The 26404-nt window shown below is 35.1% G+C and overlaps 1 protein-coding gene across 1 annotated transcript in view; it reads right to left on the bottom strand.

The window, feature by feature from the left end:
- The window catches only part of LOC138698547 (serine/threonine-protein kinase SIK2-like), a 282464-nt gene that overhangs the window by 60389 nt on the left and 195671 nt on the right, over positions 1 to 26404 (bottom strand). Inside the window, exons 5-6 of the mRNA XM_069824552.1 lie at positions 21929 to 22099; positions 6414 to 6537 (exon numbers count right to left, since the gene is read on the bottom strand). Of these exons, the coding sequence (XP_069680653.1) occupies positions 6414 to 6537; positions 21929 to 22099 (295 nt within the window). The remainder of the gene's footprint in view (positions 1 to 6413; positions 6538 to 21928; positions 22100 to 26404) is intronic.

Below are 26404 nucleotides of genomic sequence, written 5' to 3'. Positions count from 1 at the left end.
CATGGAAATTCTTACATCATATGCGATACAACAATGCGAACGAATCCATCTATATATTATACATGATGAGAGTCCGCATACACAGACAGGAGTTATAAGACAATATGCGGAACTTATGAAACACACTGTATAAGCCTATACAACAAACTTGGAAGACTTTTCAATATTTTGGTAGTAAGTTAGGAGACCAGGACAAATCCTGGTGCCCCCATAAAGTATGTCGTAGTTGTGTTGAAGAGTTGAGAAGTTGGAAAAATGGAAAAAGGAAGTCTTTGCCCTTTGGTATCCCTATTATTTCGAGGGAACCTACAAATCATGGAGACGATTGTTATTTTTGTACAGTTATACTGCTAAAAACAATAAAGATATTCTATATCCTAACATTCCCTCTGCCATTCCGGCCGTACCTCATGGTCCTGATATTCCCGTTCCGCTACCCCCTGAATCAGATACATTGCCATCTGCACCCAGTAACACAAACTGAATCTCCAGTGGATCATACTTATGAACCAGACAATACTGGTGAAGATATATGTTTTAATCAAAGTGAGCTTAATGATTTAGTGAGAGATTTAAATTTTCCTAAAGAATCAGCTGAACTTTTTTATTTATTTTATTGGGTTATTTTACGACGCTGTATCAACATCTAGGTTATTTAGCGTCTGAATGATATGAAGGTGATAATGCCGGTGAAATGAGTCCGGGGTCCAGCACCTAAAGTTACTCAGCATTTGCTCGTATTGGATTGAGGGAAAACCCGGGAAAAACCTCAACCAGGTAACTTGCCCCGACCGGGAATCGAACCCGGGCCACCTGGTTTCGCAGCCAGACGCGCTGACCGTTACTCCACTCAGAACTATTAGGTTCTAGGTTAAAGGAAAAGAAAGTATTGGCTGAAGGTACATATTTTTCATGGTACAGGCATCGTGAGAAGGAACTTGTCCCTTTTTTTGCTGAAGAAGAAAATTTAGTGTATTGCCAAGACATCCTTGCCGTTTTAAAATTTCATAACATAAACTATAATTCCAAAAAGTGGAGATTCTTCATAGATTCTTCTCAGAAAAGTCTTAAAGGTGTTTTGCTTCATAGTGGAAACATTGCGGACTAAAAAGGGACTGCTCTGAACAACATGCGATGAGGTCAAAGGGGAGAAAATCTGAAGTGCAATATTGAGGTAAGGTTATGAAAGTGCTTATAATTATTAATTAATGATTAATTAGTGGCAAATAGCAAATTGTGGTCTAGTTTTTCTCACAAAATTCTTGTTGAAAATAATTTTTATGGCGTTTCATAAAGCTGTAATTTCATTTCTAGTTGTTCATGAATTGTCTGAAAACCTGACGTGATGGGGGGAAAATGGAGATTATTTTCGAATTGAGCAAAAGAAAAATCCGTTTAAAATCGCCTATCAGATTGAAAACAACAGAAAATAATTGAAAAATGAGTTCTATTCAGTCAATACTTAACATAACACAATAAAACATGTTATAATAACATTTACACAGATTTTAAAAACAAATGTTTTCGCCAATTTTGATTGGCATCTTCAGGTCGTGTAGGTCGAATGGAACATGTTATAAAAAGTTAAAAACCAAAGTTACAACTGTAATATCACTTAAAACAGAGAATAGAATATAGCAAAAAGCCTCCACGATGTGTGTAGAATCACTGTGTTGAAAGAGGCGTGTGAGAACCAAGGAAACAGCAAAACTCTTCTGTCATTGCAGATACAGTTTTCAAGATAGATTTGAAGATGCTACGGAGAGGTCGGTCGTGTGGCCGTTATGGAGAGCAGGAATAATCCTGTAAATTGTAAGGATAGAATGAAAGAATATTTAGAAGCATTTAAGTATTATTTAAATCTTCTAAAACAATACTTACAAAAAATGGAAGAACGTCTTGAAATCCATGAGGACGGCGACACGACTGATCTTTACATTAGGTGGTAGCGTATGACGAAAATTGTATACGTTCGTTGCACGACTAGTGGATGAATGACCGTTACTTGCGTGTGATTTTAAACAGCGGGTTATTTGAATTTGGGTATTGTTCGTTAAGGAGCGGGCTATCATTATTATTAGAAAAGGTGGTAATATATAGTTCCTCCGCAGCATTCATATAATTATGATTGTTAATAGTCTTTAAGACCTGAAGGGCTTCTTCTATGCCAGTAAGTTCGTGATTAAGGGAAATGAGATGCGTGGCAAACTTTGATTTATTTATTTATTAACGGAACCAATATGCCTTTGAAATAACAGAAAATAAGTTTTGAAATGCAGAACGGTGTTATTATTATTATTATTATTATTATTATTATTATTATTATTATTATTATTGGAGGATTCATTCTTATTCTTAGCTTATTTTATTCCGTTCATAAGACACATTTAAATCTTACAGCAAAATGTATTTATTTATCCTAATTCCATTTTCCTAATTTCTGCATAGACATTACATCCAATCATAGGGATTTCCATAAATACCCTGTCACTTTTCTTTTTTACCAGTAGTTCAACACAAAACGAAGAGAAACATCGAAATAGCCGGGGGGGGGGGGGGAGACGAAAGTTAAATTGGATCTCCTAAACCGTCCAAATGACATTAAAATCGTCCTGATTTCCTCGCCTTGAGCGAAAACATTCAGAAAGAACCACGAATCCTTCAACGCATTCAGATCACCGATGTTTTTGAGATTCGAAATCAGAATACTAAAGCTAGCAAAGAGAGGGCAATTTGTTACAAGGAAAACACGATGGACACACTGTGTAAAAGCAGTCGACAATCACTTATCGACTTTCCCCCCCCCCCCCCTTTCCATTCTCCTAAGAAAGGAACTGTGTCAGTGACGAAGTCGTGCTGGGCGCTATAAATGGGTATTTGATCTGTTACCAGGGCCATCTGAGCGCAAACAATGGAGAACATTCAAATATTGTCTGTTACTGAAGTCTAGATAAACAAGCGACAATCTGACCGCGCGAACTGGCTACGTGTACCAATACCGGCTTACGTGTTGTTTACAGGCAATGGAAAAACAACTCTATTCGTACCTTCAAGAATCCTGTCATGCCAGTGGCGGCTCTTGGCATGGAAGTAACTGTGTGCCCTTACACGTATTTTATAATCCTTTATCTTTTTGAAATATAATATAATATAATATAATATAATATAATATAATATAATATAATATAATATAATATAATATAATAGATCTAATAATGAACGATTTTCTAGGGCAGTGGTCGGTAAAGATTAATGGGAGTGACGGGTGAAATTTTGGCCATTTTCAGTCAAAAATCGCATTTTTGTTTTCTTGTAAAAATGAGTCAGTAATCTCTTATTTATATACTGAGCAAGTTTCAATGCTCTGAGGCGGTTTTTTACTACTTAATTAACTTACTATTCCCAGAACATGAATTTTACTACCAATCGAAAAGTAATGGGAATAAATTTGAATAAGGAACAAAAAGATGTTTCCTTCCCAGGCAGGATTCGAACCACGAAAGTCTTAGTTACCAGTCTATCGTGCTCTGGAGTGAACAATGCTCCGAAATCAGCTACAAGGGTCGGTCCGGTTTTTTTGCCACTACTTTACAAGAAATCAAGGACGTAACTTGAAAAATGTAGAAAATAGAAATTTCACCCATCATCTCCTTAAGTCATAAAATGCAGCCCGCAATACACAGACAAGGGGAAAGTAGGAGGAGGAGGAAGTGATGGCTAAGGGAAGGGACATCATGGCTTACCCCTCCGCCATTTTTCATATATTTAGGGGGTTGACTCGGAGTCAAGAAATGCCGACCACTGTTCTAGGGGCTTGATAAAAATGATATTACTATAGTCCCATCGCTCTAATTTCCGGCAGCCAATCACGTTGCAGGTCGGCTACATTTAAACGTGCGCGTCTTGTGATTCGCTGATGAAGACGTTATGCAATTCCTAAGGCTCGATAAATACTTAATATAATCGCCCGCCATTTTGGCTCTTTCGTTGGCGTTCGCAGAAAGCACACGAGGACGTTATTTGCTGAATTACAGTGCGTTTGATTTATTATCATAGGAGCTACGACATGATAATGTTTAACGGTGTGGCAAATAGATCCCTCGTCTGGTAGCTAGGCAACGAAAGAACAAAAATTGAGAACGATACTACCTACCTAGACTTTATAGAGCCTTCACTTCCTAAGACGTAAGCAAAGAGGAGGAGTCACGCCGGGAATAACAGTGTCGCGATTATATAAGAAAGTACTCCAAGAAATTTAATCATTAAATTATTTCATAAACTAGCCGTACCCGTGCGCTCCGCTGCACCTGTTAGAAATAAATATAAATTAATTACATAATTAAAATAGGACGTTTGATCCAGGGAACATTCGTGTTTGATAGAAGGATAAATCGTTTAATACGTTACTTAATTTAAATTGTATTTAAATTATTAAAATGGGGTCATTTTGGTCCAGAGACACTCATTTGATGCAATGAAAATTCCTTTACGTTTCTTATTTGTTATTACATGCAACCATAGTTTAATGAATGTACAAAATAGCCTATTAAGTTTTCTGTGTATAAGAAGTTATTTTAATCTTACCTGTCCTCGATTCACTCAGAAGTTACTGTAATAACATTATAGCATTATGTCCATCTAGAGAAACTACACTTTCCAATGTTGAAATAACAATTAATTATACAAATCGGTTAATTTAACATCCGTTATTACTTCATACAAAGACAGAAATATTATCTGTAGGCTATCTTTCATAGCTTTCGATTGTTGCTGTCCAAGGCCCCTTATAGACGAAGTCATTTGTTTTTTAATTCATTACACGGCCTTAGATGGCAGTTATTTTAATTTTAAAACTCATTTATCTCATTAAATATCATTCCTATCAAACTTTTTCAAGGAATAAAACTTATCGCAAATTATATTTAAAGAAACTTTTGTTATGTAACATTTTTCACAAAAATCAATAATAAGCGAGATACTTCGATTTATTTAATTCAGGCCCCCTTATAACCCCCCTTTTAAATAATGTATTTTGAATGCCATATAGCCTAAAATCTAAGTTACAACGAACTTAATTTATATTCCAATTTTCATCGATATCCGTTCAGTCATTATCGCGTGAAAAGGTAACAAACATACAGAGAGACAGACATGTATGTACAGTATGTATGTATTTATTTACACTGCAAGTGGGCAAGCACCCGGTGGCAGTGGTATATACAATATTAACAATACACAATAAAAATTAACAATACACAATAAAAATGATAAGCAATACACAATAAAATCTACAATACACAATACAATTTACAACACATATACAATTTTATACATAATACAATAAGAATACACAATACAATTTAACATAATAATAATAAAACATAAAATAAAATACCTAATTTTACAACACAACCTACATAATTATGTATAGGTCCTACATAAGTTTCAATAGTCTTTCACTTTACTCTCATCTCATTCCCTGTAGTGGCACTATGACGCATTTCACTGACACTTTAGCACACATTTCACTGACACTATAAATTATCACTGATCGAAACTGTTCACTGCACTGTAAAACCATAACTTCACTGACTCACCTCGCTTCACTGATACAACAGTTCAAATAAGTCAAATAATGACACCCTTATGCATATTTATAAACAGAACTACATTTAAACTAAACATTTCTAAGAGTAATCTAAGACCCTCTTACACGCTATTTTTAAATAATTTACAATTCAAACCAAGGAAGTAAACTCGTCAGGCTAGATAAATACATGTCACCTTAAAAAATTAAATGTTGAATGTCACCTTAATTTTAATTTTCACTTTATACACAACTTTTTAAATTATTCTTGAATCTCCTTAAGGAAGGACAGCCCTCAAAGACCGCTGCAGGTAGGTCATTCCAATCATTTATAGTTCTACTTAAAAATGAGAATTTACCTACATCCGTTTTCTGTTTCCTACATTTGATTTTAAAATCATGATCGTTCCTACCATAGTACGTTGGCTTTTCTAACCGAGCCGTTATGTCTACCCATGCTTTCTGACCTAGATGTGCTCTATACAATGAATGTGCTCTATACAAACAAAAATTTCAAAAAAGCGATTTTCGGTTTCAGGGTGGTTAATTATATATGTTAGGACCAATTATTTTTGGAAAATCGAAAATTACCAGAAAAATTTCGGCTACAGATTTATTATTAGTATAGATAACATTATTACAATAATTTCGCAAAAACCTGTTCTTTAAGTGTCTACTCTAAAACGTCGTCTCCTCGACAAACAAAGATGTTGGTGCCGCCACTGCAAAATGGTATCCTCTCCTTGTTAGTATACTGTGTGCAGTAAAAGCAAAAGCTGACACTAAATACAGAATTACAATTATGTGGTCACTCACTGTGACTTACCCGAACTCATGAAGTAGGGTATCCGGAACCTGCCGGATAGAACCCTGTCCCTGAGCGACTGGAGGGTTGAGCCATCGAACGGCAACGCGCCGCATACCAGCACGTACAGCACCACCCCGAGGCTCTGCAACACAACACAACGCATGGGGAAAACTGTCTGAATGTGCGCTCTCTTCTTCAGCCTTGTTTTACCTCATCCACTATTTAGTTACCTCGCATACCTGTACTATGCCCGCATTAATCTATCGTGATAAACGCTATAGTGAGGATCACGTAAGAGCAGTTCCTAAAGGGCTAATTTGGCCGTTTCTTCAGTATTGCCAACTAATACCAGATTGTATTGTATTTATTAACATTCCATGGTATTCATACATGCTTACAGCTAGAATATGGAACAAGTCAAAAAACTTAATACTATTATAAAATCTTAATTTATAGTCACAATCTAGATGAAATATATATACAGACGAGATTTACAATATAGTCTACTAGTACAACACAAAGTTTTAGTATCAATTTTATGAAGTGTTATTGAATGTCATGAATTCACCTACAGAATAGAAGGCGTGAGAAATTAGGTACTTCTTTAATTTGGCCCTAAATAATTTTATATTTTGAGTTTCATTTTTATATCGATAGGGAGGCTATTAAACATTTTTACTGCCATATAACGCACTCCTTTTTGATAGCACGATAGACTTGCCGATGGAGTATGAAAGTCATTTTTTTGACGTGTATTTATGCTATGAACTGTTGAATTAGTTACAAAGTTTTCACGATTACATACGAGGAAGACTATTAATGAAAAGATATACTGACAAGCCATGTGCATTATTTGTAGTTTTTTGAAAATAGTCCTACACGACTCCCTAGATTTCGCACCTACTATTATTCTAATTACTTTTTTTTTGTAATAGAAATATATTGTTACTATCTGTGGAATTTCCCCAGAATATTATTCCAAAACTCATTACCGAGTGGAAGTATGCAAAGTATATTGTTTTTAAGGTATTGATATTTACTATCTTTTGCATAGATCAAATAGCCAAACAAGCTGAATTTAGTTTGGGGGTAATTTATTTAATATGATTTTTCCAATTTAACACATTATCGATTTTTAAGCCAAGAAATTTGGTTGTTGTTGTTTCTAAGAGGGATCTATTGTTAATTATTGCGCTAGAAATTTGCGACGTTGAATTTGGACAGGATTTAAATTGAATTATTTTAGTTTTGTTACAATTTAATACTAATTTATTGACTGAGAACCAGTCACATATTTTGAAGAGAATTTCCTCTGTTGAAGATTGGAATGTGTTGTAGTTATTGGCTGTAATTACTATACTTGTGTCATCTGCAAATAATATGGGATGACCTACATCTTTTATAAGGGGGGCAAGATCATTTATAATCACTAGAAAAAGCAGGGGACCTAATATTGATCCTTGAGGAATTCCATTATTAATAGTTCCCCATGTCGATGTAGATTTCATAGTTGTATTGATTTCAACTTTCTGTTTCCTATCTATAAGATACCACCAGAGGGTAAAAATCACAATGCCATGTAGAATAATAATAATAATAATAATAATAATAATAATAATAATAATAATAATAATAATAATAATAATATAGTAACAACAATAAGTGTTGTCTTGATTATTTATTTATTTACTACATCTCATCTTTATATTAGGTGTTTCCTAAATGGTTCAATAATTTGTGAAATAGTAGGCCTATATTTTCCTTCTGAACTTCTCGCACATTATGTTGCTAATTAGTAGATTAATATGATCTAATATTGAAATGTATTTTGCCTGACAACATGAAATTCATTGCTTTGGAGCGTATTCCGAATCTCAGCGTTGAGCAATCTGATGACATCACGGTGTTCCGAATATCACCGATGACGTCATTGATGCTCCACCGGTGTCGCACCGGTGCCATCAGCTTGCAGAGGTGGTGGCAGTCTCCATCAGCCGCCATCAGTGAATCTGATTGGTTCTTGTATAGGGCGGGAATTAGCAGACGAATGACATCGTGCACTGTTGTGTCATGGCGGTGTGTTCTGCTTTAGTTCTGCTGTATTGTTTGTAATGAGCACAACGTAAAAACAATATGTTAATGGCTTATGAGCGAACATGTCAACGGACCAGTTATTACTACTGGTTCAAGACATAAATTGTTTATGCTCTCTTTTCTTTGAACGAGATGGCAGCACGTAAATTTCGCAAAATTTTGCTAGCGTACCACAGCCAACACTATCTATAAAACACTTATAAGACCTGTACTAGCATATGCTGCTGAGACGTGGTCCCTAACAAAAAAGGACGCTGGAAATTTGGATGCCTTTGAGAGGAAGATACTCCGTAAAATAATTGGCCCAGTATTCGAGAGAGGAAGATGGAGAAGGCGATATGATAATGAGTTGTATTCCATCTATAAAGATCCGCCTATTAGAAGAATAGTAAAAGCAGCAAGATTAAGGTGGGCTGGGCACGTGGCACGGATGAATGACGTAGAAATTTCTAAAAGGATATTAAATGGAAATCCTGGGGGCCAAAGAAGCCGTGGACGACCAAGAATAAGATGGCTGGATGGAGTTGAGGAAGACATATGTAAGATGGGATATAGGAATTGGAAAGCAATTTCGCAGGATCGAGACAACTGGCGGAAAATCGTGGAAGAGGCCAAGGTTCACGATGAGCTGTAGCGCCAAGAAAGAAGAAGAAGACCACAGCCAACAACAACAACAGTCGCCATGACAGCCATCGATCCTTCCAGCAGTTTTGTTCCTATTTCGCTGCAGCGTGACGTCATTGTTGTCCACCGGTCCGGTGAGATTCGGAATACGCTGTTGCCTAAACAGTTTACGATTCACGAGACCTAACATAAAAATGTGTTTTGTTTGATCACGTGAAATGATTAGTACAAACTCAGAAAACCGAATACCACTTTGAAATGAATGCTTAAGAATACTTACTCCTAATAATTTTGCTATTCTAGTTATAATTGCTGTGCCTGTGCGCTTAATTCCTTCTTCATTATCATCTTTCTTCAGCATTACACATATGAACTAAAGATTCCTGAAACGTACTCTGAATGGCACACACTTTCTTTGTTTGAGGTAACTTGTCCCGACCAGGATTTGAATCCGAGCCGCTCGTTTCACGGCCAAGCAGTTTTGTTCCTATTTCGCTGAGCGTGACGTCATTGTTGTCCACCGGTCCGGTGAGATTCGGAATACGCTGTTGCCTAAACAGTTTACGATTCACGAGACCTAACCTAAAAATGTGTTTTGTTTGATCACGTGAAATGATTAGTACAAACTCAGAAAACCGAATGCCACTTTGAAATGAATGCTTAAGAATACTTACTCCTAATAATTTTGCTATTCTAGTTATAATTGCTGTGTCTGTGCGCATAATTACTTCTTCATTATCATCTTTCTTCAGCATTACACATATGAACTAAAGATTCCTGAAACGTACTCTGAATGGCACACACTTTCTTTGTTTGAGGTAACTTGTCCCGACCAGGATTTGAACCCGGGCCGCTCGTTTCACGGCCAAGAAGGCTAACCGTTACGCATAGCTGTGGACAATTGCAGTGTTTATCTTTGTTCCAGGTGCTCTATAACCTATTCTTTACCCCATTGTCCTGTGAAGTATTCTCTGTCTCACTTGCAGAGTTGCTAACTCGTCAAGTGAAATGTCACCAAGTAGTAGTACAAAAATCATCAGAAAATTACCAAAATATAAGGTACCTGGGAGTATTAAGGCCCAGCATGTTATAAGGCCCACTACCTAGTTTTGCCATTAGTTATACACTTTTGCAAAAGAGAGCAACAGCTCTTAAGACCTATTTCTTAGTGAGGTATAAAGAAATTAGATTATCGTTCTTGTTTGTAGCTGACTGGTGACAACAAGTTATATGTGATTTTATCTGCTTTCATTTTAAAATTTTGCAAAATTTAAGTTGATATTTAATCGTTTTACTGTGTGTTGTTAATATAAATTAAATATTGCAGATATCATATTTATGCAGATGACGTTCAATTATTGCGTGTTATTATTCGGTTGAGAAGCTCTTATCATCCAGTCTGCTGTCGAAAAATCTGAAAGTTAGAATTTATAAAACAGTTATATTACCGGTTCTTCTGTATGGTTGTGAAACTTGGACTCTCACTCTGAGAGAGGAACATAGGTTCAAGGTGTTTGAGAATAAGGTGCTAAGGAAAATATTTGGGGCTAAGCGGGATGAAGTTACAGGAGAATGGAGAAAGTTACACAACACAGAACTGCACGCATTGTATTCTTCACCTGACATAATTAGGAACATTAAATCCAGACGTTTGAGATGGGCAGGGCATGTAGCACGTAAGGGCGAATCCAGAAATGCATATAGTGTGTTAGTTGGGAGACCGGAGGGAAAAAGACCTTTAGGGAGGCCGAGACGTAGATGGGAGGATAAAATTAAAATGGATTTGAGGGAGGTGGGGTATGATGATAGAGACTGGATTAATCTTGCACAGGATAGGGACCGCTGGCGGGCTTATGTGAGGGCGGCAATGAACCTTCGGGTTCCTTAAAAGCCATTTGTAAGTAAGTAAGTAAGTAAGTAAGTAAGTAAGTAAGACGTTCAATTATACATTCCCGCCAGTACTGATAGACTAAGTGACTGTATCTATAGACTCAATAAAGATCTCGAATCCGTTTCATCTTGGTCTCAACAATTCGGACTTAACTTAAATACAGATAAATCACAGGCCATCTTATTTTCGAATAAAAGATTAATCCCCGATATTAATAAGCTCAACCTTCCTCCTGTGACTCTGAATGAAGCGATCATTCCATTCAGTTCAACCATAACGAATACAAAGAAGAAGTGTGCGCACTCCTATCTGTTCAGCATTGTCGACGGTGACCAAGAGAATTAGTGGCGCTGCGATCGGTATTGCTCAGTTGGAAGCGAATATCCATAAAAGAAGCAGTAGAGTTTTCGTTCATTTCATTTGCTTTTTTAATGTAATTAAGTGCGTTAAATACTTTAAGTGCCAATACACTAATCTGCAATTATTCGTACACGAGTGACAAGTGAGTAGCTCTCATGATTTATTTATTAAAGGACGAGATTATTATGTTTTTGTCGTGTTATATTTGAAGCAATGCCTTCGTGTTTTGTTCCGGGTTGTAGGGCGTGCGTGTTTCATTTGCTTATGCAAACAGAACAGACAATAAAATAAAAATTGAGCGATGGAATGTGGAGCGACATATTTCACGAGTGCATAGCCAGTATTACCTCAATTGTAATTCAGCCACCGGGAACAGGATGCTGCTTGGATCATGCCATGGATATCATACCGAAACTAATTTTTCACTATATGAAATGTCGGTTCTTCTTCCGGACGAAACAAATCCGACGAGAACTCCAAGCTCCGAGAGCCGCCAAATCATCTCGTAAATTCTCCAAAGTGTCGGACAAGTAACTGTTGGTGAGTAAATATTGCATGCCTACAAGCAGCCCTAAGTTAAGTTCTACATATTAAACTATTATTTGTTTTACAGTGTGATGTATATGAATGTGTTTTTCTTTCAAATAGTCTTAATGTTGTAAGTACAATGCCAGTTACGTACGTACAGTATATGGAGCGAAAGGTAAACAGTGCAACTTACGTTAAATGTATTTACGTACTTACACACAGAACAGACTGAGCGAACTCTGCACTAGCGCCGCGTAGTATTGGCTGTTTGAATTAACAGAGTGCGACCACTACTTCTTTCTATTCGTTATGGTTCAACTGTAAAAAACCTGGGAGTTCATTTTGAATCTAACCTTACCTGGGACACGCATATCAAACACACATGCAAGAAAGTATTTTCCATTCTTCACTCATTAAAAAGATTGTACCACTGTTCAGCTAAATTAAAGCAGACGCTTGTACAGACTCTTATTATGCCTCATTTCGATTATTGTGACGCTTTATTCAGTGATCTCGGGGTGGATTTATCCCAGAAACTGCAACGTGTTCATAATGCGTGTGTTCGTTTCATTTGTAATGTCCGCTACTACGACCACATTTCGCCTTCTTTCGATAAATTATTGTGGCTCAGGTTGAATGAGAGGAGAAAGTTACATTCTCTTTCTCTCTTATACCGAATTTTGCACACCTCTACTCCCTCTTATTTATCTGTCCGATTCCACAGTCTTTCTCGGTATCATAACTTAAATACTCGGTCACAATATGATAACACGCTAGAAATACCACTCCACACATCATCTCCTTATTCTTCATCTTTCACTGTTGCTACTTCTCGTCACTGGAATTCTCTGCCGCCTGAAGTCAAGGGCTGCCGAACTTTAATTTCCTTTAAATGTAAATTAGAAAAATATCTTATGATGAGTTGCCAGACCTAACGTGTTGCAAATGTGTTCCACTGTATTTATTTTTATTTTTATTTTTTTTGTTTCTTATTTTATTATCTAAATCGTGTTTATTTATCACTTAATGCCAATATGTATTCCACTGTGTTGTTTTTTATTATTAATCTATTTTTGTGTACATTTTATTCAAGTGTCGGTTTCTGATTTAATTATGTAAATCCTATTTAATTGTAATCTAATACTAATACGTATAGGCCTACTAATGTGTTTATTTTTATTTCTACTGTGTACTTTTTTTTTATTGAATTATTTATCGGCTTCTGTTTTTATGTGATTCGTATTTGATTCTAACAAATTAATATGTATTTCACTATGTTTATTTTTATTTTATGAGGTAAATTTTATGTAATTACCTCTTTTGATCTCATTATGTATCAGTATGTAATTACTTAATTCTGATCTAGTTTTATGTTCAACTGTGTAAGCAAGTTTTAATCCTGGTTGAGTGTAAGAGAAGGCCTTAAGGCCTTAACTCTGCCAGGTTAAATAAAGCCATTATTATTATTATTATTATTATTATTATTATTATTATTATTATTATTATATTAAATTCACGTTATTGTGTAAACATTAAGAAGTTTGGGGCTACTGTGAAACTTTCGCTAATGAGCAGGGAACGGATTTATATGGACTAAAAATATATGAAATATGTAAATATATATGTAGTTATTTTTACCAAAATATGGAATTAAATATGGATTTTTACCAAAATATGGAATTAAATATGGACTTAAAATTATAAAAAAATGACTATGTACGTTAAATATTGGTACATTTTAATCAAACTAAACAAAAAATATAATGGACGTACCTTATCTTCCAATGTAGTTTCAACAAAACACAATTTTTATTGTCTGTTACCATAACAATAGGTTACAAACATTTCTTTCAAGTGCTGAAAAGTGAATCTTCTTCTATTGTCTCTGAGGATAGATTTATACTGACTAAAAGAGCGTTCGACGTCACAAGAAGTAACTGGTACATAATTCAATTTCACAATGTCTGCTGGGGATAAGTCCAAGTTAATCTTCACTGTTGATTCACCACTCATCACAGCAACAACCTTTTGTAGTTCTTCATATCCAGGGTTTTTTGAAAGTACAGTGTCCACCTTAGCTCTTACTGCATCTGCAACTTTACCTCTACCACGATTCAGTTGTTCCACAGTACTATTTATAATTTCAAAACTTTCAGATAGTGAAAGGTGCCTATTTTGGAGACTTTTGAGCGTTTTTATGATGCATGAAAATGTATGCTGAATGTGAGCTAAGTCATTCTTCACACTTATGTCACAGGTAACTGTTTTCGCAGTATCAATTGAGACTGCATCTTCAGAGTCCAATGCAAGGAGAACATTGTTAATAGAGTCTATATGTTCGGCATAATATTCAACTGCTTCTAGCCATGTACCCCATCTAGTTAAAATTGGCTTTGGTGGCAATGGAATTTCAGGGTACATTTCTTTCAACACGTTAACTCTACTGGGAGCTTTGAGAAATACTTTTTTCACTGATGAAATCAACAAATCTACTTTAGGGAAATTGTCTCTGACCACTTCTGCCACACGATGAAATGCATGCGCCACACAAGTAAAATGAGTCAATTTAGGATATACAACAGATAATGCTTGTCCAGCTTTGACCATATAAGGGGCAGCATCGCTAATAAAGAATAACACATTATCGTACATAATACCCTTTGGCCACAGGATACCCATAGCTTCGTTGAACAGTTTAACTATAGTTTTGTTATTGCACTTTTCTAGAACATCACAATGTAAAAGAATTCGTTCAGAATATTGTTCACTTAACAAACCGATAACTACATTACCAACAAGTCTACCTTCTTTGTCGGGAGTCTCATCAATGGAAACCCAAATTGAACTATCTTTAATTTCATCTCTTATCTTCTGTATTGTCTCATCGTAGATGGATGGAGCATACGTCTTCCTAAGTGTTGACTCATCCGGGATTGTATGTTGAGTATATTTTTCAAGGAATTCCCTGAAGACCTTATTCTTTAGTTTGTAGAGAGGAATATCAGCAGAGATGAGAGAACGGCACAGGTCGATGTTAAACTCAGATCTTACATTCGATGTTGTTGGTTGTGTTAAAAACAATTGTCTCTGCTTGGAATTTAGTTGTTTGTTGGCCTGATGTTTACTAGTTGTAATGTGTTGTTGCACCAGGAACTTTTGTGTAGATGATACTGCACACTGACACAAATTACAAAATAATATTTTATTGTCAGTTGATAAACCATCTTCTTTAAATTCTGAAATGTAACTTGTTAGTTTTGATTTTAAATTGACTGAATGACGTACTTTTGGCATATTTACCGTCTTTATAGTATGATTTACAAAACTGAACCTATGTGTACTCTGACTGGCATTTAACTGTTGAGCTGCACAACTGAAGTCTGTTAAAAATTTTAAATTAAATTAATACAGTTTTGTAACTTACTTTCCCATTGTTGATAGGACTGCTAATTTTCAAATAACTCTGATGTTAAAGGGATTACTGAACATGTGTTTAAATCTCTATTGTTGAAATGTATTTTTAAAAGTTAATGGAATTTTGTTTTGTTTTATTGTTAAACCTAATATAATATGGACTGTTTTATATGAAATATGGAAAATATATGGAAATTAACGAAAATATGTACTAAACTCTAAAATATGGAAAAATATGGAAAATAAAAGTAGGATTTTTCAACCCTACACATTGTGAAACATAAAGATAATGCAAAATATAAATTATATTAGCTTTATAAGTAAATATGTATTTACATATAAATCCTTTCCCTGCTAATGAGCATATAAGCACTCCATAAATTAAAATTGGCGCGAAGTAACAGAGCAGGAAATAAGGCCCATGAAATAAATACGTGGAAACGCCCACAAGTTCATAGAAGTCCCTGAACTATGAAGTTCAAACTCTGAAGCACAATCTTTTTTGCAAGAAATAAAACAAACGAAAGACTGACAATTCCTAATGCAGAAAGAGCATGGGATGAACCATCAACTTCAGGATTTGTAAACATCCAGGGGACGCGGATATGTTCTGTCTGCGAAGAGAATTGTTGTAGATATACATGTGTGTGTTTTTCTTGTGAATGTTGGGTGCACGATGAATATGTAGGTCTCTCTCTGGGGAAAAAACTGAAGACTTTGTATGCCCAAATTGTGTCCAATACTTGTATTCTTTATTGCAGACCTTATTATCTGTCACAGCAGGATATAAGGCCCAGTGACATGATGTTAATTTTCATTGCTCACAGCATTTATGTGTCTGTTTGAATATTATTTTATTTGAAGTAAAATATTATAAGATAACTATAAAAGTAAGCTATGCCACTATTTAAAAATTACTAATCGTCTCCATTTCAAAGAAAGAACGTTTTATTCCTTAGGTGGGCCTTATTACCAGTGGCGTAGCGTCAATGTAAGCTAAAAAGCTCAGCTTCCCCAGTTAATAATAATTTCATAATAAACCTGCAGTTTATGGACAAAATTATTTATTAATTTTAATAGAATTTATATTTACGCGTTAAATATTGTGATGCGGCAGCTCAGGATGATTTGTGATGCAGCAGCAAACAAGAAGCCTGCACACACCAGTTTCCAAGCAGACCGGTTTCTTCTGTGTAATCCACCCAGCAGATTTTCCATCCCTTTCTAACTAAACTACCCTAGTCGCAAGGCTCGCAAAGAAGCTAGCTTTAACATTTAAAATAAGTAGTTTCCGAGTTATCCCTTTTCGTCAGTTGTGTTCAGTTGAAGTGTTAGTGTGCATTGTGGCTAATATAATAAATAATGAGCGAAATAACAGTTCCTGACACTAATTTACTTGAATTTTTTAGGACAATTGTATTATCAAGACTGACTTACGAACAAAAGTGTGATTTAAAAAACAAATGACCGACTCCCTTGCTGTCAATGAAGGACACAACCAAAAGACAGACGCATACTTACGTAATGATACTAATATTGTGATTTCTCTAAGTATGACAGGGAGTGAGCTAATGTTATACGTATACGTGTCTATTTGTTAGAGATATGTGTAAACCGTGAAATCGTATTTTATTACGTATCATTTGAGGTCATGCCTTATTGGTGTTACTTACGATGTTCCAACCAATCTTCGACTGCTGACTTGAAATTGACTACTATTTATTTTAAGACTGTATTTTTGTAATACATTTTCTCATATTGCATGAAAGACAACTTGAGTTAGCTTCCCCTGCTCAAAATTTCATGCTACGCCACTGCTTATTACCCCCGGTTACCTTATATTTAATCAATTTTACTCATATGGGAGCATTTGTGTTAAAATACAAATAAAAGATGCGTCCCATTATTCAGAAATTATAATCCTAGCTTAAGGCTTAAAACATTTCCTCTTCTCCTTCCTCTTCAAAGACCACATAGTCCTCTAGAAGTTGACGCTGCGAGCGTATATGACTGAAGGGTAAAATAAAAATTTGTGTAACGACATCTTCTGGTAAACTGTGGTTATGGCAGCATTTGTTGACTTTTTACAAGTCCAATTTAATACACATAATAGCATTAAGTGTTTCAATTTCCATTACATTTCGCAGCTTAGATTTGGTCAAATTCACTACACTGAACACGCCTTCAACATCGGCATGTGAGTATGGAAGAGTTAGAAATGATGAAGCCAGTGTAGCTAGCTCAAAGAGATTTTCACTAACAGTAACACAACTCCACATTGCACTTATCTTATAAAGGATCGTAAAAATAAAAAAAAATAAAATAAAAAGGCTTTTGCATAAGGAAAAGTTCCGGCAACTAATGAACAAAATGATCTACTAATGAAACAGAACAAAGATGCGCCGACTTCTTCCTACTTCCTGTTTCCTCATGACATTCTGTGAATTGGAGTCATGCAATCACTGTAATGATGGAGAGGGGAACCCCCACGTCGAGATGTTACAAATTATTTTGAGAAGCTAAGTGATGCCAACCTTTTCCCAATAAATTAAGATTCAAGGTTAATTAAATTCAAAACCAGAATAAATCAAATATTAATTTTGTACATCCATAACTCCAGATTTACCACTAGATTTCCTTTAAAAACACCAGAATTTCGACATGTCCCTAAATGACATTTTTTCGAACCAAATGGCTTCCCAAAAACACCAGATATGGTGACAAAATCACAAAATTAATTATACAGGGACATCATTTTACTTTTGCTAACATTTTTAATATTAACCTGGCTATACCTTTGAATCAACGCCGTTTGCTACCCCCTTCCAAGACTGGAGTTTGATGATACTGGCGTAATATACAAACAAATCACTTTACTAGGTATAGGAGGGAAGAAAAGTAGTTCATCCATTTACGTAAAGTAGGAAATATCGCGATTTTGAGTTTGATTATTTTCATTACGTTTTTGTTTAATCAAAATACAGTACAGTATTAACAATGAATGTTTTTACTCACGAACTGAGCTGTCCATGTGGACGTATTCATTATGCAGTGTATAATATACTGTCTACAGCACATTAGCGTACGATATAGAGAATGAAGTTAAATTGAAAAATAATCATAGTATGGATATTTAAACACATTTTTGAAAATGGTGGCCTTTCATTTCGATACAGGCTTCAGTTCTAATATGCATATTATCGCACAATAGACTATTGTACCTAATTCCAATTACCAGTTTCGTCATTCGTACTAGTAACTCGTGTTGAAATAATTCTGTACCTACTCTGCAAAAGAGTACCTTACGTACTGTAAATTCAATCTTCACTTCTGCCCGATCCGAAAAGATAAAATTACTCAGACATGCTATTTACTGTCCGTCCAAGTGGTTATGTCGTAGGGTCGTAGAAAGGGAGGAAATCACGTGACAGTTAATTACTTAAAGAGGCCCTTTTATTTAAGTTATTTAAAAAAATTGTATAATATTACGTAGACGTCCAATTCCTAACAGAAATTAATGTTCTCAGAAAAGAGCTAAGACAGCCCAGCCACTAGCTGGCGAATAAAAGCTGGTGGGGGGAAACCGGGATACGACGTAGGCAAATGAACGACAGTACTGTGCGAAAATGATTCAATATTGAAAGTTCTTTCGTCACTGGAAAACGCGAACATATTTTTGGAACGTACTCTTTAGTATGACCGTAAGGCTACTATGACTGTATATGCGGTCTTGGATGTGTGTGGAGGACGGTTGAACATCATTAGTAGAAGGGTTGGGAGTGAAGTACATTCAAAAACTAAGATACAATAAAAATTGAAGTAAAAATAAAATGATGTCCCTGTATAATGAGGTAGGCTAATTATGCAATGAATTATGAACAATTACAACGAATATATTGTGTAAAAGATCTCGGTAACTATTAATCACAATTTGACTTTTCATAATCAGATATTTAATATAACAAATAATGCTTTCAAAAACGGGGATGTATTATTAGAAATTCCAAAAATTTACAAAAAATTTCGACTTTGACACTCCTTTTTAACTGTCATTGGAATATGCCTCAGTACTCTGGTCACCCACTTGTAAATTACATAGCAATCAAATTGAAAAAATTAAAAAACGATTCTCAAGATATCTGTATTTTAAAAAATATCATTATTCGGCCCTCTATAACAAAACTTCGTACAACAATCTACTTGCTGAACTTAATTTAATGTCTCTTGCCAGTCGTAGATTACTGGCTGAGGAACTTTTATTGTATAAAATATTCAACGGTCTACTGGATAATAGCGAAATATTATCACAAAACCAGCTTAACGCTAGAACATCATATTTAAGAAATCGTCAATTGTTATATTATAAAAAAAAAAAACCAAACCCTTTAGCACATAAAAATTCACCAGTGTTAAAAATGTGTTCAAAATTCAATTAAATATGTAAAGCATGGAATCTAGATTTCAGCATTTCTTACATGTAAGATAAACATTTCTTATTAATATATTGAAGGAAGTTGTTTTAAATAATATTGCTATCTATTTGTTACTCTGTAAATTGCGATTTATAGCTACTACATCTTTTGGTTATGAGATCTATATTTATCTACCTATTTCTCATTTATTTTTATTTTGTATTTTTCATTTACATCTATATTTGTGTCTTTTATTTAGGTGGTATCTATTTGACTGTTTATTGATTTTTTTTTAATTTTTCATTTGTATTTACACTTGTACATTGCATTTGTGTCTGTTTTATCTCTTTTTTCATGTTATCTCCAATTTTATGTTCTAAACCAGGCCTGCACAAGGTTTGCGCTCTCCGAGCCGGCTGAAAGCTCATGAGCGGAATGCAGATATTAGGTGCGCTCTGTATAAGGGTGGACTGGAAGAAGGGGTGATCTCGTACAAAATGTACACAAAAGGAAGTACTATTACGAGTGCTTATGAAATGAATTCCCGTTCAGTTTTTGCAGAACTATCTTGGACTATTATTAATTAATAAAGAAATATTTAATTTACAGAAATAATAGAAATTCTATACTTACTTACTTACAAATGGCTTTTAAGGAAACCGAAGGTTCATTGCCGCCCTCACATAAGCCCGCCATCGGTCCCTATCCTGTGCAAGATTAATCCAGTCTCTATCATCATACCCCACCTCTCTCAAATCCATTTTAATATTATCCTCCCATCTAAGTCTCGGCCTCCCTAAAGGTATTTTTCCCTCCGGTCTCCCAACTAACACTCTATATGCATTTCTGGATTCGCCCATACGTGCTACATGCCCTGCCCATCTCAAACGTCTGGATTTTAAGTTCCTAATTATGTTAGGTGAAGAATACAATGCGTGCAGTTCTGTGTTGTGTAACTTTCTCCATTCTCCTGTAACTTCATCTCTCTTAGCCCCAAATATTTTCCTAAGCACCTTATTCTCAAATACCCTTAACCTATGTTCCTCTCTCAGAGTGAGAGTCCAAGTTTCACAACCATACAGAAGAACCGGTAATATAACTGTTTTATAAATTCTAACTTTCAGATTTTTGGACAGCAGACTGGATGATAAGAGCTTCTCAACCGAATAATAACACGCATTTCCCATATTTATTCTGCGTTTAATTTTCTCCCGAGTGTCATTTATATTTGTTACTGTTGCTCCAAGATATTTGAATTTTTCCACCTCTTCGAAGGATAAATTTCCAATTTTTATATTTCCATTTCGTACAATATTCTGGTCACGAGGCATAATCATATACTTTGTCTTTTCGGGATTTACTTCCAAACCGATCGCTTTACTTGCTTCAAGTAAAATTTCCGTGTTTTCCCTAATCGTTTGTGTATTTTCTCCTAACATATTCACAATAGAAATTCTATAGCTACTTAAATGTACAATATCATTTTGTTATATTTTTATTTGTCTGTACATTAAAATGAGGTTTTATGCTGTTGGCAGCTGAAAGGAACAGTAGCCTACTGATCGTAATGAAACATCAGTTACAGATGTTCGATGTCTGCCTTTATTAAAGTTGATTATAGAAGACAGTTGCTCACAAATGTAAATGTTGAGCCAAACATAGCAATCATTTTCACAGCCAGCCTGTGTAGTCGTGGATATTATTGCTAATGTCTAGTCTTGTAAAACTCAACCAGGCTAGTAGTATTATTCAAACGATCTTTAGCCCTTAGGTCACATTGAAGATCAATAAGTTCGAGCTATAAATCGTTAAATGTTAAATGTTATGTTCCGTCTTTTAGATTTCTCCATACTGTACTGTAGCAGTAGGTAAGCAACGTGAAACAGTTACTGAGAATAGGCCTACACACTGCACTCCACTAGATTATAACTGAGTGGTCGTTTCCCTCTCCTCTACCTATAGCAAGTCTATGTCATTCTGACGTATCTTCCTCTCGTTGAGCACTGTTTGTGCAGGTATGTTCTAAACAATTAATATTTGTATTGTCTATTGTAATTGGGGCTTTGCCCTGTTATAGACATAAATAAATGAATTAAATTGGCAACACTGGTTTATTTTTCTCCGCTGTTTTGCATGTTATTTTAGTCCACCTCGCTCTTTTTCCCTGTAGTATGACTTTGCCGCGCTTCGCTTACGTGCAGATGACTCACCCAGACGTCGATCTCTGGCCCCGTGTACTTCTTGCCTTCGAAGACCTCGGGCGCGGCGTAGGGTGGGGAACCGCACCACGTGGCAAGCTGCTCGCCCGGCGTGTAGTAGTTGCTGAACCCGAAGTCCGCGATTTTGATGTTCATGTGACCGTCCATCAGCAGATTCTCGGCCTGTAACAACAGTGAATGTCAACATCATCTATACTAATAATAAATCTGTAGCCGAAATTTTTCTGGTAATTTTCGATTTTCCAAAAATAATTGGTCCTAAAATATATAATTAACCACCCTGAAACCGAAAATCGCATTTTAGAAAATTTTGTTTGTATGTCTGTCTGTCTGGATGTTTGTTACCTTTTCACGCGATAATGGCTGAACCGATTTATATGAAAATTGGAATATAAATTAAGTTCGTTGTAACTTAGATTTTAGGCTATATGGCATTCAAAATGCTTTATTTAAAAGGGGGGTTATAAGGGGCCTGAATTAAATAAATCGAAATATCTCGCTTATTATTGATTTTTGTGAAAAATGTTACATGACAAAAGTTTCTTTAAAAATGATTTCCGATAAGTTTTATTCTTTACAAAATTTTGATAGGACTGATATTTAATGAGATAAATGAGTTTTAAAATTAAAATAACGCCAACTAAGACGGTGCAATGAATTAAGAACAAATGACTTCGTCTATAAGGGGCCTTGGACAACAACAATCGAAACAGGGGCCTTGGACACAACAATCGAAAGCTATTAAACGTAGTCTACAGAGAATGTTTCTGTGTTTGTATGAAGTAATATCAGAAGCTAAATTAACCGATTTGTATAATTAATTATTATTTCACCATTGGAAAGTGTAGTTTCTCTAAATGGACATAATGCTATAATGTTATTACAGTAGCGTCTGAGTAAATCGAGGACAGGTAAGATTAAAATAGCTTCTTATGCACAGAAAATGTGATAGGCTATTTTGTACATTCGTTTTCTGTATTTCTTAAAATAATATTTATGTACACTCATTTCAATCTCAGAGAATTAACGAACAACGAGAGTGTATTGATTTAGTATGCAGTAATAGTACGTTAGCTTAGCAATCCATTATTTTATAATTCAAATTTTAACTATGCTCAATTGAATCGTGTTAAAATACATAAAATATATATGCAATAAATGCAATGCAAAAAAAAAAAAGGGTAATGAGCGAAGCAGATTATCTTGCGTTGTTGTAAAAGTTGTTCCCTGGATCAAACGTCCTATTTTAATTATGTAATTACTTTATATTTATTTCTAACAGTGCAGCGGAGCGCACGGGTACGGCTAGTAGTGAATAAATTGTGAACACACAAAGACATTATAGAAGAAAACATACTATAAAAATGTATGTATGTATGTATGTATGTATGTATGTATGTATGTATGTATGTAGTGGTAGGGTCATTCCATGCAAAAAAGTATGTTTTTGAACCATGATGTCTCAAAAGTTAAAAATCTTGTAGTAGGTTATTTTATATGTTCTAAATATGAATTTCAAGCAATACTATATTTATATCTTTCATAGTTTGGCAGCAATCAGAATTTAAAATATTGGTTTAACAAAGAACACGGTTTCATTTTATTGATGTAAAGGAAGATGGAAAAGTGATTTCAATGCAATTCGAAAAATGAGAGCCTTGTTTATAAATGCCCTTAAAATGAATATATATATATATATATATATATAAAATTTTTAAATAGTTACCAACCGTAAAATAATTAAAAAGTATACAGAACATACTTAGGCAGGGCAGATCATATTGGGAAGTTTAAATGTAGAAAACAAAGAACGGACGTAGCAAAATTTTCCTTTGTTAACCGCACAATAGTAGACTGGAACAGCTTACCTGCGGCAATCTTTCAGGGTGGTCCTCTTAAAATCAATACATTTAAGGAAAGGTTGAAAAGATTAGACTGAAAATATAATTGTTGGGCAGTGTAATTATCTAAGTTGTCATGTAATTAAGTTGATGTATAATTAAATTAAGGTGATATGCAATGAATTAAGATGATATGTAATTATATTATTTGTAATTAATTAAGGTGATATGTAATTACTTAAATTGGTAATAGTTGGGTGAAATAGAAGTAATTATATCATAAGTTAGGTTTACTTGTAGGTGTTATTATAGCATAGTTTTTATTTATAGTCCTAGGTTTATTGCAGCTATTTATTTATAGTTAGAAATAAATTTAGGTTTATTTTATTTTATTTTTTCTTTTATTACTGTAACTGTAATGGTATTATTGTATTTTATATATCACTGCCACCGGATGTATACCCAATTGTAGTGTTTTAAATACATACATACAACACAAAATGCAATTCATTTTTACACACGAAAAAACACGTGTTTAATTCTTTAGGGTATATTGATTCCACTGTGAAAATGTCAGAATGTTGACTTAAATATCATGCCAGTTTTTAATAAAAATAACTCACCGGAACAAAGGAGCTCAGCAGGTAGGCTCTCCCGTCGTACAGAATGTTGCGCGATCAAGGTCAGGGAGACGGGCGTTTGAGATTACTCATCGTTATGAAGTCTCGCGAACGCTGCGACCGCTACACATAGCAAGCGATTTTCAACCGTCCGAACAAAAATTAATAATTTTATTAATTTAATTATTCACAGGTTTTTTCGAGATAAAGTCATAAAACTTGGGAGATGGATTAGGAATAACATTTCTTTAATACGAATGCAATTCGCATGAATTTAATTTGTTGCATTCGAATATAAAACTATTTATTTTTTTCAGTGAGGTGTTTTTATAAGCATGCCTTAATATTATTCGGATTAGTCTTTAAGGGCCGTATTCATAGACATTTTTAGCGCGGGCTTCCGGTGGATTATCAGCGTTTTTCGTATTCATAAACCAGTGTTAGCGATAGGATATGATTTGAATTCTGTACTAGTAACCAGTGGATAGCCGGGACTAGCTTAGTACGCTCGTAGCGCGTGCTGCGAAATGTCTATGAATAGCACCCTAAGGTATTAATATATGGTTATTCAGGTTTACAATGGCGTCTGTTTAGTTTCGATGTCACTTCATATACGGTGTCTAGAATATTTTAAATGATGGATAACATGTAACTGCCACCCATTTTTCAATCATCCATATGACTAAAATATTAATGATATGGCGGTCATAGTTGACAGTTAAATTTATTTTCATAACAACATTATTATATTAAAAGTCCAAAAAACTTCATGACATCGCAGGCATATTCTTAAAATTTTGTATGGAATGACCCAGTAGTAATTTAGTGAACTGTCCGCAGACAGGTCTGAACCTCACAACTGATACCAACAAGGCATCGCTCATGCGGAAAATAAGCCAGGAGATAATGGGCATACATTGCATACATCGCCGACTTACTTACTTACTGGCTTTTAAGGAACCCGGAGGTTCATTGCCGCCCTCACATAAGCCCGCCACTGGTCCCTATCCTGAGCAAGATTAATCCAGTCTCTATCATCATATCCCACCTCCCTCAAATCCATTTTAATATTATCTTCCCATCTACGTCTCGGCCTCCCCAAAGATCTTTTTTCCCTCCGGGCACCCAACTAACACTCTATATGCATTTCTGGATTCCCTCATGTATCCCACATGCCTTGCCCATCTCAAACGTCTGTATTTAATGTTCCTAATTATGTCAGGTGAAGAATACAATGCGTGCAGTTCTGTGTTGTGTAACTTTCTCCATTCTCCTGTAACTTCATCCCTCTTAGCCCCAAATATTTTCTAAGAACCTTATTCTCAAACACCCTTAACCTATGTTCCTCTCTCAAAGTGAGAGTCCAAGTTTTACAACCATAAAGAACAACCGGTAATGTAACTGTTTTATAAATTCTTACTTTCAGATTTTTTGACAGCAGACTGGATGATAGAAGCTTCTCAACCGAATAATAAGAGGCATTTCCCATATTTATTCTGTGTTTAATTTCCTTCCGAGTGTCATTTGTATTTGTTACTGTTGCTCCCAGGTATTTGAATTGTTCCACCTGTTCAAAGAATAAATTTCCAATTTTTATATTTCCATTTCGTACAATATTCTCGTCACGAGACATAATCATATATTTTGTCTTTTCGGGATTTACTTTCAAACCTATTTCTTCACTTGCTTCAAGTAAAATTCCCGTATTTTCCCTAATCGTTTGTGGATTTTTACATCGCCGACTAGCTAAAAAAATTACCCTATTGTACTAATCAGACTTTAGATGTAATACACAAACGATTATTTTTCTTCCTCTGACACATATCGTCAAGTGAGATGTATTGCCTGATAATAGATGTATATGTAGATACAGAAATAAAACTTTGAGCTCCCTTATTGTACCCATATAAGCGAAACTGTTCGTAGCACCATCCGATTGTCGACGCGGGAGGACCAGGATGTCCAAATTGCTGTTGGAACATTCGGCGAACCGCTACAGCATTGTT

Source organism: Periplaneta americana, chromosome 4, assembly GCF_040183065.1.
Source record: "Periplaneta americana isolate PAMFEO1 chromosome 4, P.americana_PAMFEO1_priV1, whole genome shotgun sequence".
NCBI lineage: Eukaryota > Metazoa > Arthropoda > Insecta > Blattodea > Blattidae > Periplaneta > Periplaneta americana.
Note: the sequence above shows the minus strand (reverse complement) of the source record. Positions and strands in the feature narration are given on the sequence as shown.